This window comes from Phaenicophaeus curvirostris, chromosome 29, assembly GCF_032191515.1.
Source record: "Phaenicophaeus curvirostris isolate KB17595 chromosome 29, BPBGC_Pcur_1.0, whole genome shotgun sequence".
Classification (NCBI taxonomy): domain Eukaryota; kingdom Metazoa; phylum Chordata; class Aves; order Cuculiformes; family Cuculidae; genus Phaenicophaeus; species Phaenicophaeus curvirostris.
In genome coordinates, this window is record NC_091420.1 from 3,718,266 (window position 1) to 3,743,664 (window position 25,399).

General features: G+C 61.0%; 2 protein-coding genes across 6 annotated transcripts in view; both read left to right on the forward strand.

The window, feature by feature from the left end:
* Nucleotides 1-25,215, forward strand: CADM3 (cell adhesion molecule 3). 4 transcript variants are annotated; one of them, XM_069878795.1, is made up of 11 exons: nucleotides 5-141; nucleotides 14,402-14,542; nucleotides 14,743-14,895; nucleotides 15,345-15,482; nucleotides 15,688-15,858; nucleotides 16,781-16,871; nucleotides 17,188-17,357; nucleotides 19,118-19,240; nucleotides 20,278-20,403; nucleotides 20,892-20,957; nucleotides 21,350-25,215. In XM_069878795.1, the coding sequence occupies exons 1-11, from the start codon at nucleotides 72-74 to the stop codon at nucleotides 21,466-21,468; spliced, it is 1,368 nt and encodes a 455-aa protein (XP_069734896.1). In that variant the 5' UTR covers nucleotides 5-71; the 3' UTR covers nucleotides 21,469-25,215. The 4 variants fall into 4 exon arrangements, with proteins under 4 accessions (XP_069734899.1, XP_069734896.1, XP_069734897.1 ...); XM_069878796.1 differs by lacking the exon at nucleotides 20,892-20,957; XM_069878797.1 differs by lacking the exon at nucleotides 19,118-19,240.
* DUSP23 (dual specificity phosphatase 23) overlaps nucleotides 1-25,399 on the forward strand; it is a 54,986-nt gene that overhangs the window by 20,736 nt on the left and 8,851 nt on the right. The window contains exon 1 of one of the 2 annotated variants that reach the window (XM_069878888.1): nucleotides 8,443-8,454. The exons of the other annotated variant lie outside the window; for it this stretch is intronic. The gene's annotated coding sequence lies outside the window, so the exon portion shown is untranslated. Of the gene's footprint in view, nucleotides 1-8,442; nucleotides 8,455-25,399 lie in introns of those variants that run through there. 2 annotated transcript variants of the gene reach the window in all.

The following is a 25,399-nucleotide window of genomic DNA, read 5'->3' on the forward strand; positions in this document are numbered from 1 at the left end:
AGAGCAGCGCCCGGTGCCGGTGCCGCTGGTGCTGCCGCCTCCGCCGCGGCTCCCCGGGCCCCGCCGCCACCATGCTGCCCCTTGGCATCCTCCTGCTCCTCGCCTGCCTCGGCGCCGCCCGCGGAAACCTCTCCCGCGACGGTAAGCGGGGCCGCCGGTACCGGGCGAGGTTCCCCCCCCATCCCGGTACCGGGGGGTGCGGGGAGCGACAGGTGCGGCGGGGCCGTTATGTGGGTCAGACCCGCCCCGCCCGCCGCCCCGCCCCGGCCCGGCCCTCGGGGCCGCCCGCCCGCCGCTCCCGGAGCGTGCGGGGACCGGGGACCGGGGAGGATGCGGGGACCGGGGAGGATGCGGGGACCGGGAACGGGGGAGGATGCGGGGACCGAGGACCAGGGACCGGTTCCTCAGCCCTGAGCGGGTGCGAGGAGCGGGGCGGGTGCCGGTGCCGCCGCCCCGGGGGATGCGGGTCCCGGTGCCTCGGTGGTTCGGGTGCGGCTCCCGGTGCGGCTCCCGGTGCGGCTCCCGCCGCCTCGGCCCCGGGGAGGGATGCGGCTGCGATCGCGGGGGATGCGGGACCCGGTGCGGGTTCGGATGCGGCTGCTCCGGCCCCGGGGAGGGATGCGGGTCCCGGTGCGATCGCCGGGGGTGGGATGCGGGTCCCTGTGCGGGTTCCGGTGCGGCTGCTGAGGCCCCGGCCCCGCGGGGGGATGCGGGTGCGATCGCCGGGGGGATGCGGGTCCCGGCCCCGGGGAGGGATGCGGCTGCGATCCCGAGGGATGCGGGTGCGGCTGCTCCAGGCCCCGGGGAGGGATGCGGCTGCGGTCGCGGGGGATGCGGGTGCGAACGCGGCTGCCGTGGCCCCGCACGACTGGCGGGGCTCAAGGTCACGACGGCGCCGTGGCCCCCCCCTCCACCCCCTCCCCGGTTTGTCCCGGTCACCCCCCCCCCCCCCGACATCCTCCCTCACCGTGTCCGCCCCCCCCCGCCCCCCGAGGCTGTGTCTCCATCTCTCCCCTCGCCGTTTGTCCCCGTGTCCGCCCCTCCCCGCCGTTTGTCCCCCCCCCCCATTTGTCACCCCCCTACACCGTGTCCCCCCCCTTCTCGCACCGCCCGGGGCGGGGCCGGGGCGGCGGAAGGTTCCAGACAGACACCGGCGGGCGGCGGCGGCTCCTCCCGGTGCTGCCCGGGGTGGGGGGGGGGAGATGGATGGAGCCCCCCCCCCCTCGGTAGGCACAGCCACCCCCGCCCCCGGTGGATCCGGGGGTCCCCGGGATGGATGGAGGCTGGTGCGAGCATCCTGCATCCCTGAGACAAAGGATGCTCGCCGGTACCGGAACGCGCAGAGCAATTGGCATTCGGGGAAGGGCTCGTCGGTGCCAGCGCCTTGTTTGTTTTGCTGTAACCGTTCCGGCTGCGGAGCCCTCGCCGAGGGGCTGGAATTCCCGGTGGGCGCCTCTATTTGCTGTATCAGGAGCCACCGGCCGCGTCTGGATGGGGAGTGGGATGCAGGACATGGAGCATCCTCGACCTCCAGGCTGCGACTTGTGGTCTGGGGGCAGCGGGAGAGGGTCTGGTTGGCATCCCTGGCACAGCCTGTGGCTCTTGGGAGGCAGGGAGGTGATTCTGACATCGCTGCGTGGTCCTGGCATCAAGGGTCCCAAGGGCCATCGTGGTACGGTGGGTACCGAGCCCCCCGGCACCTTTCCCCTCGCTGGAGGAGGTCACTGTCCCAGCAGAGCGTCTCTGGGGGCTGGCGTGGGTTGGTGGCTGCGTTCCCATCCACGAATCCCAGCGTTTATTCTGCTTACGGCCGTGGTCCTCCCACAGGAGCCCCGAAAGAGTCATTTGAGTGTGGGTGATGCTCAATCCCACGGCGCAGGGATGACCTGGCGTCCTGTGCGGGGTGATGCTCGGCGCGTGGGTGGGAGCCGAGCACGCGGAGGGGGTGGCCATGGCCTCAAGTTGCGTGGAGTCCGAGGGTAGGATGCAGCCTGGATGATGACACTGCAAGATTTCTTCCAGGGCTGGCCTGCTGCTGTGGCCCAGTCCTGGTCAGGAGCTGCCAGGCTCTGCGTTACCCAACGCTGGAGATAAACAGACCCCCAAAAAAGCCTTTGGGAGCAGAGGAGATGGATGGCTGGAAGAAGCTTGACAAGGAGCTACTGGAATGTCTTCACAATTAGTGCCTTAGGCTCATGTCCCTCAGCCATCGGCTGCCATCGTGGCTCTCCAGCTAGGAAAGCCCCTTCGCAACACCCTTCCCAGGACAGGGATGGAGTAACTGTCTCCAGTCCTTGAAGAAACGCTCCTCTCACACTCTGGATTTTAAATCTCCAGCTGTGGTGGGGCCCGGCAGAGCCTCTTGGAGCTGCCTGGGCACTGGAAGCTCTGGTGCTTCGCCCTGGGCCCCTGTTTGTGCACTTGGCTGGGGTTGTGCTGCTGTCGGCAGATTTCTCAGTGTTTGGGCTGGATGCGTGGTTGTCCTCTCTGTGAGGATTATTCCCCCCATGGAGTTATTCTACTCTGGAGTTGTGTAACCCTTTTGTTTGAACAGTGCCCTACTGTTGTCCCATGGGAAGCCCAACAGGCTTCTCGGGACTGTTTTTCCTTGCTGTGGCCCCGGCATCGTGGGCTCTGAGCATCCCTGGATGTGCGGCACGAGGGGCACTGCTGTCCTGCAGCAGCAAGGGGTGAAACGGGGCAGCTTTGGCATCTCAGCAGGGATCTAAGCTTGGGTCTCGCATCCAGTCACCTCCTGCTGTCCCAGAGCTGCTCTGCTCCTTGTGGCTGTTTCTCTTGCTGAGAGAAGCCTCAACCTCAAGGGTCTTGGAGCTGAGTTTGCCAGGTAGAGGTGCCACAGCCAGGCAACAGGGCTGCTGCGTCTCCTCTTGGAGAGGCTGAAGCTGCTTAGGTGGCTGAGGAGAGCCTAGAGACCATCAAGGTTTAGTATTTGATAGGTATGGTTGGACCTGATGATCCGATGGGTCTTTTCCAACCTGGTGATTCTATGATAAGGTGTCTAAAGCCAAGTGGCGTGAGCTCCCTGCAGAAAGGCAGGTTCAGGAGCCCATCCTCTTCTTGGAAAGTGCCTTCATCTTCATGAAGCTGGTGGCCAGACTGTGCGGGAGAAGCTTCTTCCATCTTGGCGAAGTGCCCTGCACTTCCAGCCCGTGTCCTTTCTGTAAGAAGACATCTGCCTTGCCCTGCCTGTGTGGGAATAATATCTGATGGCAGCGGCGTAGGGCTGGGAGAGAGGTTTGGATTCCCACAGGGCTCTTGCCGTCCCTAGCCCCGCAGCAGATGATGCTGCAGGTTCTGTGCTCTTGCTCCCTCAGCTGAAGCTCTGAGATGTTGGCGCTGATCCTGAGCCAGATTGTGGGAGGCTGGGGGCAACCTCCAGCCTGTAGCGTTGGGCTGGTGGCAGGGGGACCCTGTGGAGGGAGTCCTGGTGCGCAAAAGCAGGGTGGTGGAAGGCTGGTAGTTCTCTGAAACCAGCGCAGTCTTTTGATTGCTGCTTACGGCGGTGCTTTTACCCAACTAATGTGTGCAAGTGCCCTGTTCTCGCATGTCATTAGGGCTCACCATATGGTAGGAGTCTCTTTCTGTGCCAGCACAAGCCCTTGGCGTTGGAGTAGAGGAAGCAGTGACATCCCTGATGAGGCATGAGAAGGAGAGCGACCTATCTGCATCGCTCGATACCTGGATGGCCTGATTCTGGATGACTCCGATCAGCTGCCTGGGGGAAGCGAGCTGTTCTGGCAGCGGTGCTGCAGCTGGGATCAGCGCATCAGCTGGAGGAGAACATCCCTCCGTGAGCAGGGAACACGAAAGCCACCACTCAGCTGTCTGGCACAACGCATTAGGCTCAACAGGCAAGGCTGGATTTGAAGACAATACAGGGGATCAAGTGCTGCAGAGCTGCCCCAACACATACCCAGACGGTGAGGGGACGCGCTGGCGCTGGTGCCGTGGGACAGGAATTTTGCCGCTGTCCTGCTTATTCCTCAGGTTTTGGCACGATCCTCAGCACTGAGGCGCTTACTGGGAGTCTGGTGGCTTGGTCTGCTGGCCAGAGGAGGTCTCCCCGACAGACTGAAGCAGGAGTTGAGCATCTCCCAAGTGCGGGTGCCTTTCCTTCCCTGGAAGGAGACAGGGAAGCACCCCCTTGCCCAGGATTCCCTGCTTGTGAGGTCTCCTGCATACTAGACGCTGCCTCTTCTCCCTGTGCCTGATGTTCTCGCCTCTCCAGGGGTGTTGGAATTGCCAGAGTAACTGGAGGCATCTACATCTGAGTAGTCCCCCTGGTGCTGGCAGGGCCGGGCACTTAGCCAGATGGAGGAGTCTCCATTAAAGCTAACATTTCTGTTTGTTTTCACTAGATTGGTCTAAACCTCGTTTTACCCCAATCCAGGGGTGTCGTATGACTCTTCAGGTCCTCGCAGGAGAGGGGCAGCGTGAGGGAGGAGGTGGTGCAGGTTGGGAACACCTTCCAAGGTGGTGTGGAAGGCTTGGAGCTTGGTGGGTTCTGCTCGTGTGCTGCTGGGCTTGCTCTCCTGGGTGCCCTGTCCCCATCGTCTGCGTCTGCAAGCGCCTTCTGGGAAGTCCTCTGCTCCCTGTGCTGGCGTTCGGCACGGTACCCCTGGTGTCCAGCCCTGTGTCCATCTGTCCTGCTCTCCAGGCTCCTTTTGCAGCCCCGGCAGCGCCTTGGACGTGCAGCTCATCTGATGCTGTGCCTGCACAGATTGAATCGCCTCCTCGTTGCTTGGCTCGTAGTCACTCGGTGGGACCTTGGAGGTGATGCCAGCCTTGGAACACCCATGTGGTATCTGGTCCTGCTCTGAATGGCTGGGTCAGCTTAGCTTGAGCCATCTGGTCCAGTTCTCTCCTGTCCACTCTCGGCCAGGCACCGTGAAGCGATGCAGAGAGCGGAGCCTTCATCATGCGGTGATGGTGAGGTCGGAGTCATCTCTCTGGTGCCTTGGCTCCTCCATCCATCCACCTGTGAGGGTGGCTGGGGGATGATGCTTCCTACCCAGCTCTGAAAGAGCTCCTGTTTCCACTGAGGCTGTCCCAGCCCCTCTGCTGTGGTCCCAGCCAGCTCCGGGCTGGGCTGTCCGGTCGCTGTGGCAGAGGGACATGGTCGCTGTGGCAGAGGGACATGGTCGCTGTGGCAGAGGGACATGGTCGCTGTGGCAGAGGGACGGGTGTGCTGGCTCGGAGAGAGGAGCTGGACGCAGTAACGCAGTCAGTCTGTTGTGTTTGGGCAGCCCTGGCGCCAGGAGCACTAACCCAGACAAGGCTCCCTAACAGGAGCGATCGATAACGATGGAGGGAGGCGGAGAAGCAGAGATGCGCGCTGAGGGCTGGGCAGGAATGTGCTTAACCATTCCAGTCACCTACCTGGCGTCACGCTCTGCCTCTGCTGTAATGCGGGCTGAGGGCACAGGGACGGGGGTGTGCGCGGGCAGACAGCGGACGCTGTGCCTCCTGCCGCTCGGGGATTGCGGAGGCTCCCGGTGTCCAGGGATGTGCTGGAGGGCAGCGGTGCTGGCTGACGAGCCAGACGGTGTCTTGCCAGGTGACCCTGGCGTGTGGCTGTGGAGCAGCAGAGCGATGAGCATCTCCTTGTTGCTGCAGGGTCCTGCTCGAGGGGACCTGCACCTTCCTCTAGTGATGCTCCGGGTGATGCTCCATCCACAGATGCTCTTCCTCAACTTACAATGCCTCAGACAGCGTATTCGCTGGCGAGCTCAGTATGGATCGTTAGCTTTTCCAGACCCGCTGCTTTTGCTGCTGCCTCCAGGCCATCGTTTCCAGGGAAGTGAGTTCTGACACTCCTAGTCCAAGTAGGCAGAGGTGTGGAGGGCAGCAGCCTCCCGGGCTGCACAGATGCTGGGTTCATTTCCTTAGTCTGGAGACAAGCACAGGGCTGACCGTGCCAGCAGCTGGGGCTTGCTGGGACCCCATTGCCCTCTGCACGCTGGGGACCAGTTTTCCAGGGTTGGGATGTGTTTGGTGATGTCCATATGGGCACCGCCTAGGGCAGCAGCTCCTCATGCTCCTTTCTGCTATCGTCCGGCTTGGCTTTTCTCTCCTCCCAGTCCAACAAGCAGTAGAAGCCTTCAGGAGATGTGCCCCTTGGTGCATGTGCTGCTGACAGTGCTCCTGGCTTGGTGGCACCTGTCAGGGCTCTGCTCTTGGCTCGTTTTTAAACACCTTCACCCTGAGCCAATGAATGGAGTGGCAGGTCAGCATCGTGGTGCTTCCCGGAGTGGGGCTGCTTTGGTTTCTGGCTTTTCTTTGTCTCCCTGTGACACTGGGGGGAGACTTCATTGTCAAAGAGACAGACCATGCAGCAGCAGAGGTGACCCGATGGGCCACAGCCAAAGCTGAGGGTTCTCCATCCCCCCTGGGCATCTCTTGGAATGTGGGGACTCCATGCAGCAACTGGATGCTCCAGAGCATCCCCTGTAGTCACCTCAAAGTCACCTGCATTTTAATCTCTTAAAAAGACTCTTCCCTTCTGGCTCCCAGGAGACATTACAGCGACCTTCCAGTACCTGAAGGGGTTGGAACTGGGTGATCTTTGGGGTCCCTTCCAACCCAACCTATTCTATGATTCTGTCTTTCTGAGAAGTCGAGAGGCACCGTTTGTGGTGCCCATGGGCAGCGTGCTGTCCCCTAGGAGAGGAGCAGAGCTGCTAAGGTTTTTCCCCATTTTTTCGTTCTGTTATAAATATCCTCTTACACAACCTTGTGTGTTTAATCCTTGGACAGTTGAGAGTGACAGTTTCTCATGGCAGCTCGGGCAGAGCTCTGCTGCAAGCGTTTAGATGCCTGCAAAGCAACAAGCGATGTACCAGGGCATCCAAAGCAACCATTTCCGAGACACCTCACTGGGCAGGCGGGAGATCCTTAAAACAGAACTGTCAAAGCAAAGAGCTCGTTCCCTTGGCAACAGTCATGTTGGAGATTGGCCTAAGGGTAGGAGCTAAAAAACACGCTCGAAAAAGTAGTTATCAGCTGTTTGCTGTCAAACTGGAGGAGGAGGGTCCTGGGAGAGGGGTCACCCTCGCCCGGCTCTGCTCATGGGGGGCCTGAGGTAGAACCACAGCATCATAGAGCAGTTTGGGTTGGAAGGGACCTCAAAGATCATCTAGTTGCATCCCCCCTGCCATGGGCAGGGACACCTCCCACTGCATCAGGGGCTCCAAGCCCCATCCAACCTGGCCTTGAACCCCTCCAGGGATGGAGCAGCCACCACTTCCCTGGGCAACCTGTTCCAGTTCCTCCCCACCCTCATGGTGAAGAAATTCTTCCTTATATCAAGCCTAAATCTGCCCCTCTCCAGTTTATCCCCATTGCCCCTCATCCTATCCCCACAAGCCTTTGTGAACAGCCCCTCCCCAGCTGTCTTGGAGCCCCTTCAGGTTCTGGAATCTGCTCTAAGGTCTCCTCGGAGCCTTCTCTTCTCCAGCCCAACTATCTCAGCCTGTCCTCGTACAGGAGGTTCTCCAGCCCTCACATCATCCTTGTAGCCTCCTCTGGCCCCGCTCCAACAGCTCCATCTCCTTCTCCTGCTGAGGATTCCAGAACTGGACACAATCCTCCAGATGAGGTCTCACCAGAGAGGAGCAGAGGGGACAATCCCCTCCCTCCCTGCTGTTCACGCTTCTCTTGATGCAGCCCAGGACATGGTCCTGCTGCCTTTTGCTCAGCTAATTGGCTGCCGGACCAGTGCGAATGTGCAAACACGACTGAGCGGAGCCGCCAGCGGTCGCCTGTGTTTGTGCGGCTGCCAGAGCTGCAGGCAGGAGCTGCTGCTGCCATCAGAGGCTTCCCCGGCTCCCTCGTCCCCATCCCAGCTCTCCGCGGGTCTTCTCCAGCCCTGGGGCACCTGGTAGAGCAGTTGATGTCAGGAGGGATCAGGGTCTTGCTGCTGCCCAGCTCGGCTCTGATGCGCGGTGGCAGAGGGAGGCGCGTGGTGAGGATGCAGCCGAAGGCGTGCAGGGGGGGTCTAAAAGCATCCCCGAGGCTGGAGACGGGGGGCATCCTGCGACCCCAGAGCTCGGGCAGCACTTGCAGCCAGCCTTCCTTTGGCTGCTTCTCTTTCTTGGCTGCCGATCGATGGCTAATTGCTGGCTATTTCTGTTGCTTAACCTTGGTCCAGTGTTAGAAGCAGCTGGTGGCTCACAATGCACCCTGGGGCAGGGTCTGGCTGCATCCCTGTGCCCTGGGAATACGATGCAGCTCTGCTGCTGCTCCTCAGACCAGGACCCTGCTGCCCTTGCCTGCATCGATGGAGCCCTGGAGGCTGTGACCACGGTCCCCTGTGTGGGCAAACCCCAGCAAAGACCTGGGTTCAGAGCAGGCTGAGATGAGCAGGAGGCTTGGCTGTCGCAGCATCCCTGTCCGTAAGAGAGCTGGAGGTCAGAGCAGGCTCTTAGGGGTTGAGTTTCCCACTTGTAGTGAGCGTGTGTGTTAATGGGACAGCCCTTTGTGGATCAAATCCCTTGCTTTGGGGGAAGGAAGGGTCAGAGAGGCTCTTGTGGGGTGGTGGTATGAGAGTGGGAGCTGGCGAAGGGGCCAGAGAGATGGTTTGGCACCAGAGGGTGCAAATGGGGATCCGTGAGGATGATGGAAACCTGGAAAACTTCCCAAAGCACCTGGGAGCCACAGTCCCCATGGCTTTGCTGTGCCAGGGAGAATCATCTGCCCATCCTGATACCCCCGTTCAGCGGGAGAGCAACTGGGTGTCTGCACACGAGGATGCCCCTCGCTTCTGGTCCTCTCCCCGACCAGCCTGGCTTCCTGCATCCTTCCACCACCTTTTGATCTGAGCTGCTTCAGCCTGGCCCTCCATCTGCTCCTTTCCCTTCCTGCTGCCCGTGTCCTCCTCTGCCACGCTCTTGGCTGGCACGGAGCCGTCCCTCTTGCGAGCTGCCTCTTGGTGACGGCACTTGGTAAAGCCCTGAAGCCACGAGAGATGTGGAAAAGGAGCTGGCCCTGGAGGTGTTGCGGGAGAGCCCTTTGCCCTGCAGCTCCCAGAGGGGAGGATTCTCTCTCCAAGGGCTGGAGCTGGCGAGGCTGCCTTCTGCGTGCAGGGAAGAGGAGCGCAAGGTGGCATTGAGCAAATGTGCTGAAACGAGAGCAGGCTTCCCTCTTCTGTAAGAAAATCTGGAGCAAGTTAGCTGCTGGTGAGGAGGAGCCTGGAAGCTGGGCTCTGGGTTATCCCAGACTGTGGATTCACACGCTACTCAGATCAACTTGCAGAGCAGATGTCTGAGCCCGCTTGGTTGGCTTTGAGTTTGGAACAACCACCTTGCCCGGGTTGCTCCAGTGTCACCGCACGGGAAGGACGCCTGCGGCTGGAAACGGAGCTTTGCAGTTCATGGCTGCTGAGTGAATTATTAAAATACAGTCCTCGGAGAGGAGATAACTCGCCTTCGAAAATGTCTGTGTCAACAGAGATAAATTGGATCTTTATGGTGATGGAACTCGGCTACACCAAGCTGAGGGTGTAGCTGCCACACTGGAAGGATGGATGTGATCCAGAGGGACCTGGACAGGCTGGAGAAGTGATGCTGGGAGAACCTCAGGAGGTTCAATAAGGCCAAGGACAAGGTCCTACACCTGGGTTGGGGCAATCCCCGGGTTCAATCCAGGTTGGAGGATGATGTGATGGGAGCAGCTCTGAGGAGAAGGACTTGGGGGGCTGGTTGATGAGAAGCTCGACATCAGTCGGCAACGTGCGCTCGCAGCCCAGAAACCAACCGTGTCCTGGGCTGCATCAAGAGAAGCGTGAACAGCAGGGAGGGAGGGGATTGTCCCCTCTGCTCCTCTGTGGTGAGACCTCATGTGGGAGATTGTGTCCCCTGGGAGGTGTTCCTGCCCATGGCAGGGGTGGGACTGGATGGGCTTTGAGGTCCCTTCTAACCCAAAGCATTCTATGATTCGAAATAGAGAAGCAGGAGGCAAATGACAAGTGTTGGGGTTTGGATGTGGGCTGGAGGTGTCTGAGAGATCCCAGCAGAAACCCTTCCACAGCCTGGAGGCAGGTTCAGAGCAGCACAGGGTGGACATTCCCAGCAGAGAGAGTCCTGGTGGCTTCAGCTGCTGCCTGCCTGGACTTGAATTGCCTCTGGAAGTGCCTCCAGGTTTTGGGAGGCCCCAGCAATCGCTCTGCTGAGATACAAGCAGCAGGGCATCCTCCAGACGCCACGTGAGGGCTGCTGGGCTGCAGTGCCCTTCGCGGGCATCACTCACTTGTGTCGCGATCGCTTCCCTGAGGATGCTCCAAGGAGGGCAGGCAGCGTGCCTGCTGTGGTGTTTTGTGAGCCCTTGGAGATACGATGCTGCGGAGGGTTTGTGTGGTGGGCATGGAGCATCCCAGGCTGGAAGCAACAGAGCTCAGACCTTGGGGCAGGGTCTGTGCTGGGAGGGGATGTGCCTGCCAGCAGGTCCTGCTGCTCAGGGAGCTGGGAGAGATGTGTGCATCATTTTCCCCCTCATAAATATGAATGCAGCCCCCCCCAAAAAAAAAGTGCACAGGTTTAATTAATGAAATATTGATTTTTCTCGAGCGTGATGCTTCTCCAATTTCACTGCGCCAACTGGGATCCAAAACAAACATGGGCAGCAGCTCTTGGCCAAAACCAGGGACTTTGCTGTGATGTTCTGTACGGTGCCTGAGGATGCTCCACCTGCCCCTCCATCCGAGGCAGGAACGGAGCCTGAGCTCAGCGTCCCTGCCTGTGGTCTGTCCTCCTCCAGGAGGGTCCCATGGAGGGAGAGCCGGGTCCTCTGCCTGCCAGGACTCCTCACTGCTGGCTTCCCATCTACAAAATGACTTTTCACCCTCTTGCAGGCTGGTGGCAGGGGGCTTGGATGGGCAGCAAGGCTTGGGCTTGAGCTGATCAGAGGGATCTGCTTCCCGCTCTTGGAGAGGAGAGCCAAGAGCACGGAGGGTGATCCTGGGCTGGTTGTCCCTCCTTGCTCTGGGGTGGGAGCAGAAGCTGAGTCCACCAGCATGCTAGGGCTCTGTAGCCTCTTGGAGCAGGGCGCTGGGGTGGCCCTGGGGCTGCTGTGGCCATCGTGGGGCATCGCAGAGGGAGGTGAAGGGGCTGCCAGTGGCTCCACGCTGGCACTGTGAGAGCAGACGCTTCCCTGAGTGCCCAGCACCTGTCCCCAGGCCCACGGGGTCTGTTTCAACCAGTGTGCCAGCAAGACCTGCAAGTGCTCACTGCAGCCAGCTTCCCAGAGCATCCTCGCGATGCTCCTCCTCATGCCTCTGAGGCTCCAGAGTGCTTCCCAAGAGTTCCTGGAGAGCTTGGACCCTTGTGTGAGAAGTGCTTGCTTTCTCACAGCCTGGTTGCTGTTGAAGGTCCATCGCAGCATGAGTAGAGTGGCTTAAGCTGCTCTTGGACTTCCTTGGAAACCCTCAGGATCCGACCAGGAGGATGCACTGGGCTGGAGATTCTGAATTTGGGAGCGTTCATAGCAGATGAGGGATCTTCTGCCTCTGTTCCCAGCTGCGAGACGGCAGCTCTGCCCCTTGGGACCCGCTGCCTGCCCTGCCAAGAGGGGGGTTTGCCTGCACGGACACGATGCGGCTGCAGAGGGAGTGGGACCCGCTGCTCCTGGGGTCCCGCTGCGCCCTCCCCTCCTGGTGCCGCGGCAGCTCCCGCGGTAGCTCTGCCCCTATTCTGTCAAGGGCCAGCAGGTTACAGCCACGACGGGTTTTAATTAAATCAAGCCGCACTGGCGCAGCGGCTCGGCCGTGCCCATCTGTTCCTCCAAGCTGTCGGAGCAGAGCTGGGTATCTAGGTCGTGTCGGAGGGGCTTTGCCGCAGGGGCCGGTGCGGAGCTGCATCCCCATCGCACACGGCTGCAGATTTGCAGCTTGGAGACCCGTCCTGGTGAGTCTGGGAGGCTGGAGGGAGGTGGTCAAGGCGGTGATGGGTCTGCCCGGTGCCCTCGGCATCACCGAGCATGGGGCAACGCGTCTTGCTCCACTTGACCTCTCCTGCGCTAATACCTTAATGAGGCCAGTGCTGCGGCGGGTGATGGTAATTGTGTTAATTAAGAGATTGGGTCTGTTCGGTGTGGGTTTTAGAACCTGTCCTCAACTGCATCCGAGTTGGAGCGTTCTGAGTTTGGACAACAGCAGCTTGCCACAGCCTAATCCCCTAATTGCAGTAGTGGCAGCACAAAGGCATCGTTAACCAAATTAAAACAAGCTGAGGGACAGATTTCCCATCGGATGGGGTTGTGGCCTCGATCCCTGGCCGAGCTGCAGACCCCAGGGAGACACAGTCCTCACAGCAAAGAGGGGTCACCACCCCTATCTCAGTGCTGACCCCAGCGCTGGGGGTCCCAGAGGTCCTCACTGGAGCTCCTGCTGTGCCTGGACCTTGGGCGAGCTGGAGATGTGTCGGGAAGAGCCTGGGAATCAGTTATGGACCAAAGCCATGGGCTCAGCTATGAAACTCAGCTGGCTGATGTGCGAGGAAGGCTTGGTCGCTGCATCTAAGTGTCTGCAGGGAAGGAGATGGGAACCAGAGGCTCCTTCAGCCGAGCATCAGTCGGGGGGCTGGCGATGGGATCCAGGCAGGGGGCAAGGAGCAAAACCTCAATAGTGGGCATGAAACGTTAGCATTCCTGGTGGGGAGCCTCCTGGGGCTGGAGAGAGAGCCTTTATGCTAGGAATATTTTTAAACCAAATTTGATGAATCCCTGCTAATTGTGGCTGCTGGGTATGGGCAGGGATGGATTCACGCGCTTTCCAGCCTGGGCTTCCCTAGAGTGGACATAAGGAAGAGTTTCTTCGCTCTGAGAGGGCTGAGGCACCAGGAAATTTGTGGCTGCCCCATCCCTGGAGGTGTCCGAGGCCAGGTTGGATGGGCTTTGGGCAGCCTGATCTGGTGGGAGGTTGGAACTGGATGATCCTGAAGGTCCCTTCCAACCCCAACTCTGCTCTGAGTGGGGTCCTGAGGCTGAGTCCTTGCCTAAACCTGAGTGACCTGGGCTGAGATGGAAGGTGATGTCTTGTGAAGCTCCGTGTCCATCACAAAAGCAAAGTGCAAGTCGCAGCAGTGTCCGTGTGCTGCCTGTGGGCCAGCTGGGTGCGGGGGGTGTGCAGCCCCTGGGCTGGGAGAGCCAACGTCCCCTTTCTCCCTGTGCAGCTGAGCTCACTGGCACATTGGCTTTCCCAGAATAGCCGTCCTTGGGGCAGGCAGGGGGTTATCCGATCCTGTCGCTGCTCTTCTCTGCCCTTGGGCTGCTCAGCAGCGTGGAGCCCTCTGAGAAGGACGACAACATCTTAGCAGTTTGGGGAGGGACGACGTGTGCAGCCAAGGAGCGGCGTGAGCAAGAGAAAAGCTCTTTAAGGAATGAGAAGGAGCGTGGGGCGCTGACTGCACCCACACGCCACGCTCAATGGAGCGTGGATGCTTTTGCTGGAGGCGGGGAAGGAGATGGCCGGTGGAGCATCCCATCGCGTGGGGGCATCACGAGTGCGATCCCCAGCTCGCTGGCGCTGCCAGACTGGTGGAGCAGAGCTTGCTGCCTCCCCAGGCACCTTCAGCCTGTTCTGGAGCCAGGTTCTCCTGCTGCCTCCTGGCACACGCTTGCTCCGGCCGGGATGTGCTCGCGCTTGGCAGGCGCCAGCTGCCTGTATCTTCCAGCAGCCCCAGGGGCCAGCTCGGAGCTGCACCTGACACCGAGATGTGTCGGTTGGCAAGGAGCTGCCGCTCGGGGAAAGCAGCATCCAGGGAGCTGCCGCCCCAGCGAGTGCACAGATCCTGCCTGCTGGTCCTTGCTTCTGTGCCTGTAATGGGGTTGGTTTTGCTGAAGAAGGGATTGCAGTGGGAGAGCGGGGCTGACATGTACCCTAGAGTGGGTTCCTGTTGTCCCCTGGCTGCACAGATCAGCCAGAATCATAGAATAACCGGGTTGGAAGAGACCCACCGGATCATCGAGTCCAACCATTCCTATCGCTCCTACCACTCCAAGCGTGCTGCCTGTGAGATAGAAATCTCTTGTCTCCAGAGAGGGAAATGCACGCACACGTCCACGCTCCAGGGGCTCCCAGCTACGTGCACACACACACACTGGTGTGCATTTGCCTTGCCAGCCTCCCCGGATCCAGCCAGAGCTCTGGGAGTAGCTGCTCCTCTTCCTGAGCCCCTTGGTGCTGCACCCAGAGCAGTTCCCCTTCCCTGCTCTGCAGCTGAGCCATCCAGGGTCAGCTGGAAAAAGCCTCTGTACCAAGCAAACTGTATTCAGCGCAGCGCTGGAGCCCTGCTCGCCCCGGCTGGGATGCTGCTGTGTTCCTCCCTCCTTTCCCTCCGTCGCTCTGCGATGCCGAGGGTCCCCGCTAACCTCTCCTGTCTGTGTCCAGAGAGCCAGCCCACGACGTCGGATGAGACGGTGGTGGCCGGCGGTACGGTCGTGCTCAAGTGCCAGGTGGAGGATCCCGATGACTCCTCGCTGCAGTGGTCCAACCCTGCCCAGCAGACCCTCTACTTTGGGGAGAAACGAGGTACGTGCCCAGGAACTGGGGACAGGAGAGGAGCCGCCTCCAGGGCCAGAGGGAAAGCAGACCAGGGCCAGTGGTGCCCCAGAGGGTGGTTTTCCCCTCTGCTCCCCACCCACAGCGATGCCACCAGGCAAAATGTGAGCTGGCGGAAGGCTGTGGTGATACCCAGCCTGTTACTCACCCCGTTGTCCCTTCTTTTCCAGCCCTGAGAGACAACAGGATCCAGCTGGAGAAGTCCACACCCAACGAGCTGACCATCAGCATCAGTGACGTGGTCCTGTCGGACGAGGGGGAATACACCTGCTCCATCTTCACCATGCCCGTGCGGACTGCCAAGGCCCTGGTCACCGTGCTGGGTGAGCCCCGAGCTCCTCTTTGCTGCTGCAACACCTGCGAGATGCTGTCCATACATCAGCTCTGCCACTCCATATCCCTACCCGTTAACTCATCCTTGCTGTGCTTAGCAGACAAGGACCGAGGGGTAACAGTTTTCAGCTGAAAGAGGGGAGATTGAGATGAGATCTTAGGAAGAAATATCTTCCTGTGAGCGTGGTAAAGCCCTGGCATAGGTTTCCCAGAGAAGTCCTGGCTGCCCCATCCCTGGAGGTGCTCAAGGCCAGGTTGGATGGAGCTTTGGAGCAACCTGATCCAGTGGGAGGTGTTGGAAGTGGATGATCTTTAAGGTCTCTTCCAACCCAACCCGTTCTATGATTCCACTGACATCTCTGCACGCGCGTCCGTCTCTGGGTGGCAGCACATGCACGGCTAATAGACCGTTGTTATTTCTTGCCTTGTCCTCTCTCAGGAATCCCCCAGAAACCCCAGATCTTCGGCCACGAGCAGCCCATTGACGAGGAGAAGATCGCCCGGCTGACCTGCCAGTCCTCGGGCAGCAAGCCTGCAGCCAAGCTCCGGTGGAGAAAGGGCAACAAGGACCTGAGGGGTGAGTGCCACGCAGCGGGGCTCGGCTCTGGGGTGGCTGGGGACACCAGCAGTTGCAGATATGCCTGTTTCTATACCTCCCTGGCATCCTATCTTACTTCCAAGAACCAGATGGGGCCAGGATGCCCCAGCTGAACACAAATCTCAGCCCGGTGCCTCCGCTGCGGGGCTGTGCCGGCTGCTCTAACCGTGCCCTGTCCCTGCAGACGAGGGCACGGAGGCAGTGGAGGATCCCAACAGCAAGACCTACACCGTGAGCAGTAGCGTGGAGTTCCGCGTCACCAAGGAGGACAATGAAGCTGAGGTGACCTGTACCGTGAACCACGAATCCCTGCAGAACTCCGAAAGGTCGACCACGCAGAAGCTGCAGGTCCACTGTACGTGGCGCATGGTGGGGGTGATGGGCCAGGGCCACGTGGGGAAGGGGACAGGGCTGTGGAGGGATGGGAGGGTTGGAGGGGGCCTCAACATCACCACAGTTCAGCAGACATCGCACAGTGACACCTCTCCTGCATGCGCATGTCCCTGGTTTCCCCTGCCTCTCCCTGTCTCCATCTCCCTGAGACTTAGAATCATAGAATAGATTGGGTTGGAAGGGACCTCGTGAGCAGGGACACCTCCCACTGGATCAGGGGCTCCAAGCCCCATCCAACCTGGCTCCAAGCCCCATCCAACCTGCCCCTTGAACCCCTCCAGGGATGGGGCAGCCACCCCTGCTCTGGGCAACCTCTTCCAGGGCCTCACCAGTGAAGAAATTCTTCCTTACGTCCAGTCTAAATCTGCCCTTCTCCAGTTTATCCCCATTGCCCCTCATCCTATCACTCCAAGCCTTTGCAAACAGCCCCTCCCCAGCTTTCTCGTAGCCCCTTCAGGTGCTGGAAGCTGCTCTAAGGTCTCCTCGGAGCCTTCTCTTCTCTAGGCTGAACCCCAACTCTCTCAGCCTGTCCTCACACAGGAGGTTCTCCAGCCCTCACGTCATCCTTGTAGCCTCCTCTGGACCCGCTCCAACAGCTCCATCTCTTTCTTCTGTTGAGGATTCCAGAATAGACTTGTCTTTGCCGTTCCCTGCACCCTGCCTGCACCATCTCCCACGTCCTGCCTGTCCCTGTCCCCTTCTCCTCTGGACGGGGCGAGGGACGTGGGAGCACCCTGCGCTACTATTTTGTGCACTCAGGCTGCGTCCCTGCACGCACGGAGCTGGGGCTGCAGCAGGGACAGGGTTTGGGGTGCTGGCAGGCGCTTGCACAGGGCAGGACAGGGACAAGCCATCACCCAGCTCTGCATTTTCTCCTTTTTCAGACAAGCCAACAGTGAAGATCGAGCCGCGTCCCCAGTACCCGCGGGAAGGCCAGGAGCTGCAGCTGCAGTGTGACGGGCAGGGCAACCCCATGTAAGGCCCCTCCTCGCTGTCCTCTCGCTCGGTCCCTCCAGGCCCTCGCCAACTCGCGTTCCCCGCGATGCTTAACCCTCCCTAGATCTCGGGCACTGGCCTTGCCCCAGTGCCAGGTAGGGCCGGGCACCCCACGGAGAGCAGGCAAAGCCCCAGTCCTCTCTCCAGAGCAGCAGATCCATCTCTAAATGGGTATTTCCCACCTGGTTAAATACTCCCACGCCTTCGTTGCCCCCTCCGCTGCCTGTCCAGGGTCTCAGCTCTGCCCCAGGGTGCTGGGGGGCACTGGTCCCTCACCGCCCTCCCGCTCCCGCAGCCCCCAGGATTTCCTATGGGAGAAGGAGGGCAGCACGGCGCCCCTGCAGCGGAGCTCCAACAGCGTCCTCATCTTCCCCTTCCTCAACAAGAGCGACAGCGGCACCTACGTCTGCACGGCCACCAGCTCCATGGGCAGCGTCGTGGCCAAGTACAACCTGGACGTCAGCGGTAAGCGGGGCGGCAGGGCACCCGGCATCACCCGGCTTCTTCTCGCAGCCGCTGCTTGGCACGGCTGCCTTTGTCCCAGCTGCCTCTCCTCGGGAAGGGGCACCTGGATTCAGGGAGGGTGCATGCATGCGGCTGGGTCCTGGCGTGCTCGCTGCATCCCCAACTCCTCCAGCCACCTCCAGCCCCCGCCTCGTCCTTCCCTGCGCCGTTCGGGGTTGAGAAGGGCAGAGAGCGGCTTGGGGGAGTCGGGCCAGGGCTCCAGCACAGCCCAGGTGGAGCTCGGTCCCTGTTGCCTTCGATGAGCAGTGGGAGAGTGTGTGTTAGGGGGACTCTGGGAGCTGCCGGCTGCTTGAAGCCTCTGAGACAGGAGGAAGGGCCAGCGCTCTGGAGCCCATCACGGGCAGGAACCCTCTGCGTGTCACCATCACCAGCCAAACAGGATTTCCAGATGATGCCAACCCCTGCAAGCCATGAGATGCTGCGGCAGCCTTGTCCCAAGCTTCTGGAGATGTGCCCCATGGCTTGTCCTGAGCTGCTGACGCCGTATCCCGTTGTCCATCACCACCTGACACCCGTCCTGGCGTGGGAAGGGGCAGCAGCCGTCCCCTCACCGCCTCCCCCTGCCCTGGCTGTGCATCCCTGTGCCCTGCTTTGTCCGAGCCCCGTGTGTCCTGTGTGGATCAGAGCTGTGCTGCACAGGGCTGCGAGCGTTTCTCCAGCCCCTCTTGTGCTTGGCACCCAGCTCCGTGTTGGTACGAGCCTGTTTCCCTGCGGTTTTTGGCCTTGGGTTTGGGGTTGTCCTCCTCTTGTGCCAAATCTCTTGCCATCCTTTTCCTCTCTACTAACCCTGGACTTTCCATCTTCCAGCTCTCCTACATGCTTCAGCTCTTCCCTGTCTCATCCCCTTTCCCTCCCCATCTGTTTTGGGCATTCTTGGCATCCTTCCCCTCCCGTGTGGCTGTGGGTAGAGGAAGCGCATTGCAGCGATGGGACCTCAGGCCCCCTGAGTCCTGCTCTGCCCGCCCTGGATGAGCCCCTAGATGCCCAGCCCTGTGCCATCTTTCCTTTGTCACCCTCTGTGTCCCTTCTGTCCCCCCAGGTGTGGGGTCTGGTTCCCAAGGGAGCTGGTTCCCGAGCCTGGGTGTGAGCACAGAGCAGCACTCGGAGCCCTAAGACCCCATCCAGCAGCCCCCGGGGTGTGCTCAGCACCCGTCCCCAGGCTCCCAGCACCACCCAGGCTGTTTGACACCATCCACAGGCCCCCAGAGCTCCAGCGTCCCTCACCTACTCGGTGTCAGCCACCAGCTCCACAACTAGGGTGGTTCCCTTTATCAAAACCCCCCTCTTTTTCCTCAGAGCCACTCAGGTCTCAGGCACCATCACTGGAGCAGCCGCCTCGCTCGGCAGGAATAGAGCAGGGCCTGAAGGCTCGAGTAGGTGGCACCTCACCCAGGGTGATGCTCTCCAGCCACTGTCCTAGAGCTCCCAGGCAGGAGGGTCCCATGGGGTCTCTCGCTGAGGATGGAGTAACTGAGGGTGCTGGCAGGGTAGGAAAATGAGGGAAGATGTTCGGAGCAGCGTGTCCCAGAGGGTGGAGGCAGGAGAAGAGGAGCAGAAGCCACAGCCCAGAAGGAGCCACCGAGAGGAATGGGTCCCATCAGGCTGCGGGGAGCCGGGGTCCCCTCCGATGGGCTCTGTCACGCCTCACTGGCACCTCCCAGGGTTGATTCGTGTCCGTGTGTTTTTGTCGTCCTCCCCAGATCTTTCCCAGCTCCCCACCCCACACGTTCACTCCACTCCAGCCCCTCCGCCAGGCCTTTCCCAGCCCATCTCTCATGCTTCCATGGCCACCGCTTCATCCTTCACTCCAGCTCCCATCCAAGGTACCGTAAGCTCCTTTTCTCTCTCTTTACGGACCCGCTGCTCCCCAGCCGGCCAGGAGCAGCTCCATGTGAGGACGATGGCCCATCCCTGGGCTGGGGACACCCTTGCCGTGTCCCAGGTGCCCCGCGAGGCTCCAATCCCCGTGCGGCTGCTCAGAGGTGGTGGTACTCGACAGAGCTGGTGCCCCAGAGCTGGGGGAGCATCAGATCCTTCCAGCTCTTCCTGGCAGGTTGTGGAAACGGCTGCCCCTGAGCTGTAACCTGTGCCTTGTGTCTGTGTGAGATGTTCTCCCTCTGTCCTCGTTACGTTGTCCCCTGTCACCTCGTAGTTTTCCCGTGTTGTGTCCAAACATCTCTGAACGTTTCTGTGGCTCCGTCCCCCACAGCTGATGGGACACAGCGAGTGTGGCTGGAAGGAGGATTTGTCCCCGTGTGCTGGGGCTGCACCAGCTGCCCTGCAGGCTGTGGCTGACTTGGGACTGGCCTCGGGGTCCCCCCTTGCTGGGGGCTGTCACCCCTTGGGGTGCAGCATGTGGCCGTGTCACCTTCCTGCTAGCATGGGGCAGGGGAAGAGCGAGCCAAGCCTGGCTCCGCTGCGTGCTCAGCCTCCCTTCTGGGGCAAAAACCCCACTGGGAAGGCTGGGGCGATGGGATCCTGGCAGTGCCTGCGGAAGCACCGCGAGCAGCATGGAGCGTGTTGCTGGGGCTGCTCCCTGGGCCACGCGGCAGGCGACTGGGCGCAGGGTTTGCCCCTCACAGCTCTTCTTGGCTGCCTTCTCTGCCAGGCAGGGCTCCCAGCGCAGCCAGCCGGGCTCCTCTGCTCGCTCCCTGCAGGAGCCGGCACCGATGGCCACTGCTTTCCCCTCCTTGCTCCTCTTGCTGCCTTCCCTTTTCTTGCTCCCAGCTCTCGTTTGCAGCGGATCGAGCTGATGGCCACGACCCCGAGCAGCCTGCGGGGTGAGCAGCAGCCTCTGCCCCTCAGCGGGGTCTGCAGCGTCTCCTTCTCTCTGTTTTCTCTCCTTTCGCTGTCGGGGCAGATGCCAGCCCAGTGCCCTCGACCTCCAGCACCTACCACGCGGTGATCGGCGGGGTGGTGGCCGTCATCGTCTTCCTCCTGCTCAGTCTTCTCATTGTGTTGGGACACTACCTGATCAGACACAAAGGTACGGGGCAGGGGAGCTGGGGAAGGAGGGAGGGGGCGCAGAGCGAAGCCCCCGGAGCCGCATCGGAGCGGGAGGCGCAGGATGCGCTGCCCCCTCGGTGGGTCTCTGGGAGCAGGGTCGCATCCCCGAAGCGAGCGGGCAGCGTGGGGCAAGGGTGAAGGGAGGCGACACCCGCCCTGCAGACCTGCCCCGTGTCCGGAGAACCCAGCGCAGCCAGCGGAGCCCTCCTGGCCTTCGGGGCTGCTGCCCGTGCCGGCACCGACCCCAGCGCGGGGATGTCCCAGTGAGTCCTCGGAGCTGGGCAGCACCGGGCGGAGGTGGCTCCTATCCCATTTCTCCATCTCTCCTTCACCCTTCGGTCCCCACCGCCCCGCGAGTGCCCCATCCCCGTCTGACCCCAGCTCCTCGCCCTCCCTCCACCTTCCTCTTCCTCCTTCCCCTCCACCATTTCCATCTCCCCATCCCTGGACTTTTCATCCGCCCGGCAGGTATGTGCATAAGACACGGGGAGACGGTCACATCCAGACATCGGCCAAACCCAGCAGAGGTGATGTGTGAGTAAGAGCCCCCCAACCCTGCCCGCCGGGCCAGCTCCAGGGCGGCGGAGAGCCAGAGCCTCTCCAGAGGGCAGTTTTGGAGAGAACCCTCTGCTGTTTTGAGGGGGGAACAGGGATGCAGGGGGGGACAGGCGGTGGGGAGGGCAGGAACGAGCCTGGAAACGCAGGCGAGAGCTGCTGCCTCTGGCCAGAGACGACTGCGAGCGGCCGACGCTTGGTCCCCTGAGCAGGGCTTGTCCCAGGAAAACCAGTGACTTTTCCATTTCAGGCCAAACCCAAAGGACTTTCCTCTCCTCCGCTTTCCTGCCGGGCAGCTCGGCCTCCCCGTGCTCGCGTGGGAGCGGGTGCCAGCAGGACCCGCCGTGACGCTGCCCCCTCTCCCCTCCCAGGCACCTACCTGACGCACGAGGCCAAGGGGTCGGACGATGCCCCCGACGCCGACACGGCCATCATCAACGCAGAGGGCGGCCAAGCCAGCGGCGATGACAAGAAGGAGTATTTCATCTAGGGGCGTCGGAGAAAGAGAGAGAGAGAAATGGAGCCAACAGACCCTGATGGAAACGGAAACCAGACCACAAACCCCACTCAACCCAACAGATTTTCTCTGGCGCCCGGCACGGGCAAACGGACAGAGGGATGGCGGGACAGAGAGCAGAGAGCGACCAGCCTGAGACATGATGCTTCTTCTTGAACTTGTACAAAACATTACTACTACGAACAGCGAAAGCCCCGGCCCCGTTTGCTTGCTTGCACCTCCATCCCTGCGACCGGCGCTCGCACCAAACACAATCCAACCAGTGAGTGAGCGACTTTCCTTCTTCCTTTGGACCTTTGCTTTGGTTTCGTGGCTGCTCTTTGCTTTGGGCCCTTGGTTGGGATGTTGGGCTGGGGTTGATGTAGCTCTTTCCTTTGTTTCTCTCCATTTTGGTTTCTTTGACATCCAAGGATAAAATCAGCTCCAGGCTCGGGGCGGCCCCTCTGTCACAAACGCTCGCCCCGTGCCTTCCACGAGAGCCGGGACCCGCGTTCCCATCGCTCCTCCCCAGCTGGGACGGGACGCGTGGCCGGTGGGACGGAGCCGAGGGCTCGGCGCGTAGCTGGGGTCAAGCACGGAAGGACCCCGGGTCCCTGCCCTGATTTTATCCTTGGTGGTTCTTGTCGAACAGTGTCCATTCCGGAGGAGAGCTGTCCTCGTGCAGTGTGTGTGAAGGGGGGGTTGAGCTTCCAGGGTGGGATCCGCTGAGGCCCCCGGAGAGACTGGGAGCTGCCGGGCACTGCGGCTCCCCGGTCCCACCCCAGTGGGAGGGGGGAGGGCAGAGGTTTGGGGGCGAATCCAGAGAGGAAAAAAGCCCCAACTTTAACGAATTCTCAGATTGGAAACATCAATTTGAAACCATCTATTGAGATGTTCAGTGCGGGAGGTCACCTGCGCTGGGAACGCTGGGGAGAGCCGGGAGAGCTGATGGGTCTGCAGCCGTCGCCACACGCCCCTTGGCTGGGCTGGCTCTGGGAACCTCTGGAAAAGCAATTTAAACCCCAAGAGCGGCTTTTACCAGAGCCGACGCAGCTGGTGGCACCACGGGAGTGGAGCGGAGCTGGAAACGACCTGCTCCCCAGCTCCAGCAGTCCAGAGCGGCACCGGGGCTGTGATTTCTCTGGCTGAGGTGAGGGGCTCCATCGGCATCTGTTTCTTGGAGCTGTGTGTTCCCCTTCCCTCCTTGGCCCCTTCGCAGGGCAGGTGTGAGCTTGGAATAAGCCGTGTCCCTCTCAGCTCCAAGGGCTGCAGCTCAGGAGTAGCGTCTTGGCAGGCTGGGGGTCTCCAAGGAATCTTGTGGGATCTTTCCTTACCTCCTACCTGTTTCACCATCTCTTCCAAGACAAAACCAAGAAGCTTTCCCAATCTCTCTAGCACGTCCCCAGGGTCCGCTTGGCCCGCTCCAGCCACACGCCCCGGGGATGGGGCTGCAGTGGATGACACATTCCAGTATCTACAGGACACCCCACGTTCCCGGGGAGCCGGGCCCCATCCCTCACCCGTGGGATGAAATTTTTCAGCTTCCCAGGAACCCAGCACCTCTTGGTCTGGACATAAGGGGCTCACAGGAGCCACCCTTCAGTTGGGCATCCCTTTGATTGTGGGTTGTCTGGAGGAGGAGAGCCCTTCGGGAAGGAGCCAAAGCCCTCAGTGGTGTGGGTAACCTCACCTTGGAGGCAGAGGAGGAGCTGGTGTCCCTCACTAGGTGTCCACAAGGCAGGTAGCATCGCTCCCATCCAGAACCTGTGAGCGTGGCACGAGGACGATGCCCACGGGGAAGCTATCGCAGGGCTGGAACGGGGCTGGGTCCAAGCAGATGAGGAGGACGAGGCGCAGGGCTCCGTGGCCGGCACGGGGGCTGAGCAAGTGGGGGGTTGGGCACGTGCACAGACGTGGCACGGGTCACCGTGGCTAAATCGTGGGCTAGGGGCACGCAGGCAGCAGGGTGGTAGCACCTCAAGAAGTGTGCGAAGCCTGTGGTTTTCTCCATGTGGTTCCTCCCTTCCCTTCTCTTGGGAGGAGGATGTCGGCCTGGGGTCCCAACAGTGGCTCGGAGCTGGTTTTGAGGGAGGCAGGAGATGATGCTGCAGGTGTTGATGCTGTTTAACTCCTTCCCTGCACACTGAGCACATACGAATGCGCGACCCGACGCTTCGCAAAGCTCTTTAACATCCACTATTGATAGACCTAATTCCTTCAAATAAAAAAGGAAGGACGCGTTTCCAAGTAGAATTTGATCTCATTGTAAGTCTACGTGCTAGAGGTGGTTGTGAAGGATGCCTCGAGCCTGGGAATGGGAGGGAGGGGGATTAACTGGTCCCTGGGGAAAGGGAGGAGGGAGCTGAGGTTCATGCCGCTTCGAGGCAACACGGGCACAGCCGTGGCCAGTTTCTCCCAGTGCCGCTGCACCAAGGACACCAGTGGTCACCACTTTGCCCTGGTGGCCAGGACGGGACCTTTTTGAGATGCCACACGGTGTGGGGAAGTGGCAGGATGCAGCGTGGGGAGAGCAGGGAGGGCACAGGGAGAGGCTGAGCTTGCAGTCCTGGGTGTCACAGCTCCTGGGAGGGGTGGGAGCATGAGGTTCAAGCAAGAGCCAACAGGCTTGGGTAGATGCGAGGCAGCATTAACCGCGCTGCCGAGAAGGTGAGTCCGTGCCGTGTGGGAGGGGTGGCAGAAAACACCAGGTTCCACGTGGGAAAACGGAGACGCCACGAAGGAGCACGAGGGGTAACGGGGAAACCATCGTGAGCGTGATGTGGGATGGTCGCACCCGCCGTGCTGCCAGCGGGACGTGGGATGGTGGAGAAAGATTTGGGGCCCTGACGAATAGATCTTATCTTGGATGTGAGGTGTGGTGGGAAGAGCCACTCTGGGAGCCCAGGGCGTGGTGGGGTTGAGCCGTTTGGGGCGATGAATATGTCGGGGTGTGCAGAGGAACAGGTACACGGCCAGGAGCAGGGTATGGGGGGGTTGGAGGGATGGACCTCACTGCAGACGCTGTGGTCACTGGGTCAGGGAGGTTTTGGGGAGGGGGGATACCCCGTGTCCTCTGTACAAGAGGTGCTGTGGGTGCTGTGAAGGGGTGGGGAGGTGACGGGGTGCACGGCGTCACTGCCGGTGGGTGCACCGGGGGGGGAAGCAGCAACGGGGCCAGCGGTGACGCGAGGGACGATGTCGCAGGAGCTCCTGTTCCTCGCCACCGGTGCCCATCAACGCAGGCAGGGTCACCGCGTGGCTGGGAGAGCCCAGGGCATCGGCCACCTCCCCCGGGGGGTCCTTGTTGGCCATGGGGACAAGGGACATCCAGCCTCACGTCCCCCCTGTGCCACCAGGGTGTCACCCACGCTGGGTCCGAGGCATCCAAAGCGGGACACGGGCAGGGCTAGCGCTGGGGGAGCGAGGAGGATTCGGGACCCCGTGGCCCCTGGTTGCAGCCAGGCCCCTTCGCTCCCTCGTACTGGCCCCAGTGAGGCTTCAGCCGCTTCCCGGCCGGCACTGAACTCTCAATAGACACGAAAGCCATATTTGTAGGGAGCTCTGGAGACGCCGTGGGGTGGCAGCGGGGCAGGGCAGAGGACGGTCTGTGTTGTTGTGCTGTGTTCTTGTATGTACATAAAAGGGAGACGACGAACGTTGATGTGACTTTATAACCTTTCTAATATCCTGTGCTAATCTCGGAAAAAAATAATCCTATAAATATACCTGGATTACACACGTTACCTGCCTGCGCGTCTCTGCTTCTGTCTGCACGTGCCGTGAGCCCCCCGGAGCGTGGGGAGAGGGGCAGGTGGGGGCACTGGGGTCTGGAGAAGACACGGAGCTCAGGGTTGGGGGGGACACGGCCCACAGGGACACAGCTCACCCCCCAAAACTCTTGAGCCCTTGGCTCTGCCCCCTCCGC

Excerpts from the sequence above, each read along its gene's own strand:
- CADM3 (XM_069878795.1), top strand. The coding sequence starts at position 72 with ATGCTGCCCCTTGGCATCCTCCTGCTCCTCGCCTGCCTCGGCGCCGCC. Across the intron at positions 15,859-16,780 it reads GCAGAAGCTGCAGGTCCACT|ACAAGCCAACAGTGAAGATC; the intron begins GTACGTGGCGCA and ends CTCCTTTTTCAG. Across the intron at positions 20,958-21,349 it reads AAACCCAGCAGAGGTGATGT|GCACCTACCTGACGCACGAG; the intron begins GTGAGTAAGAGC and ends CTCCCCTCCCAG.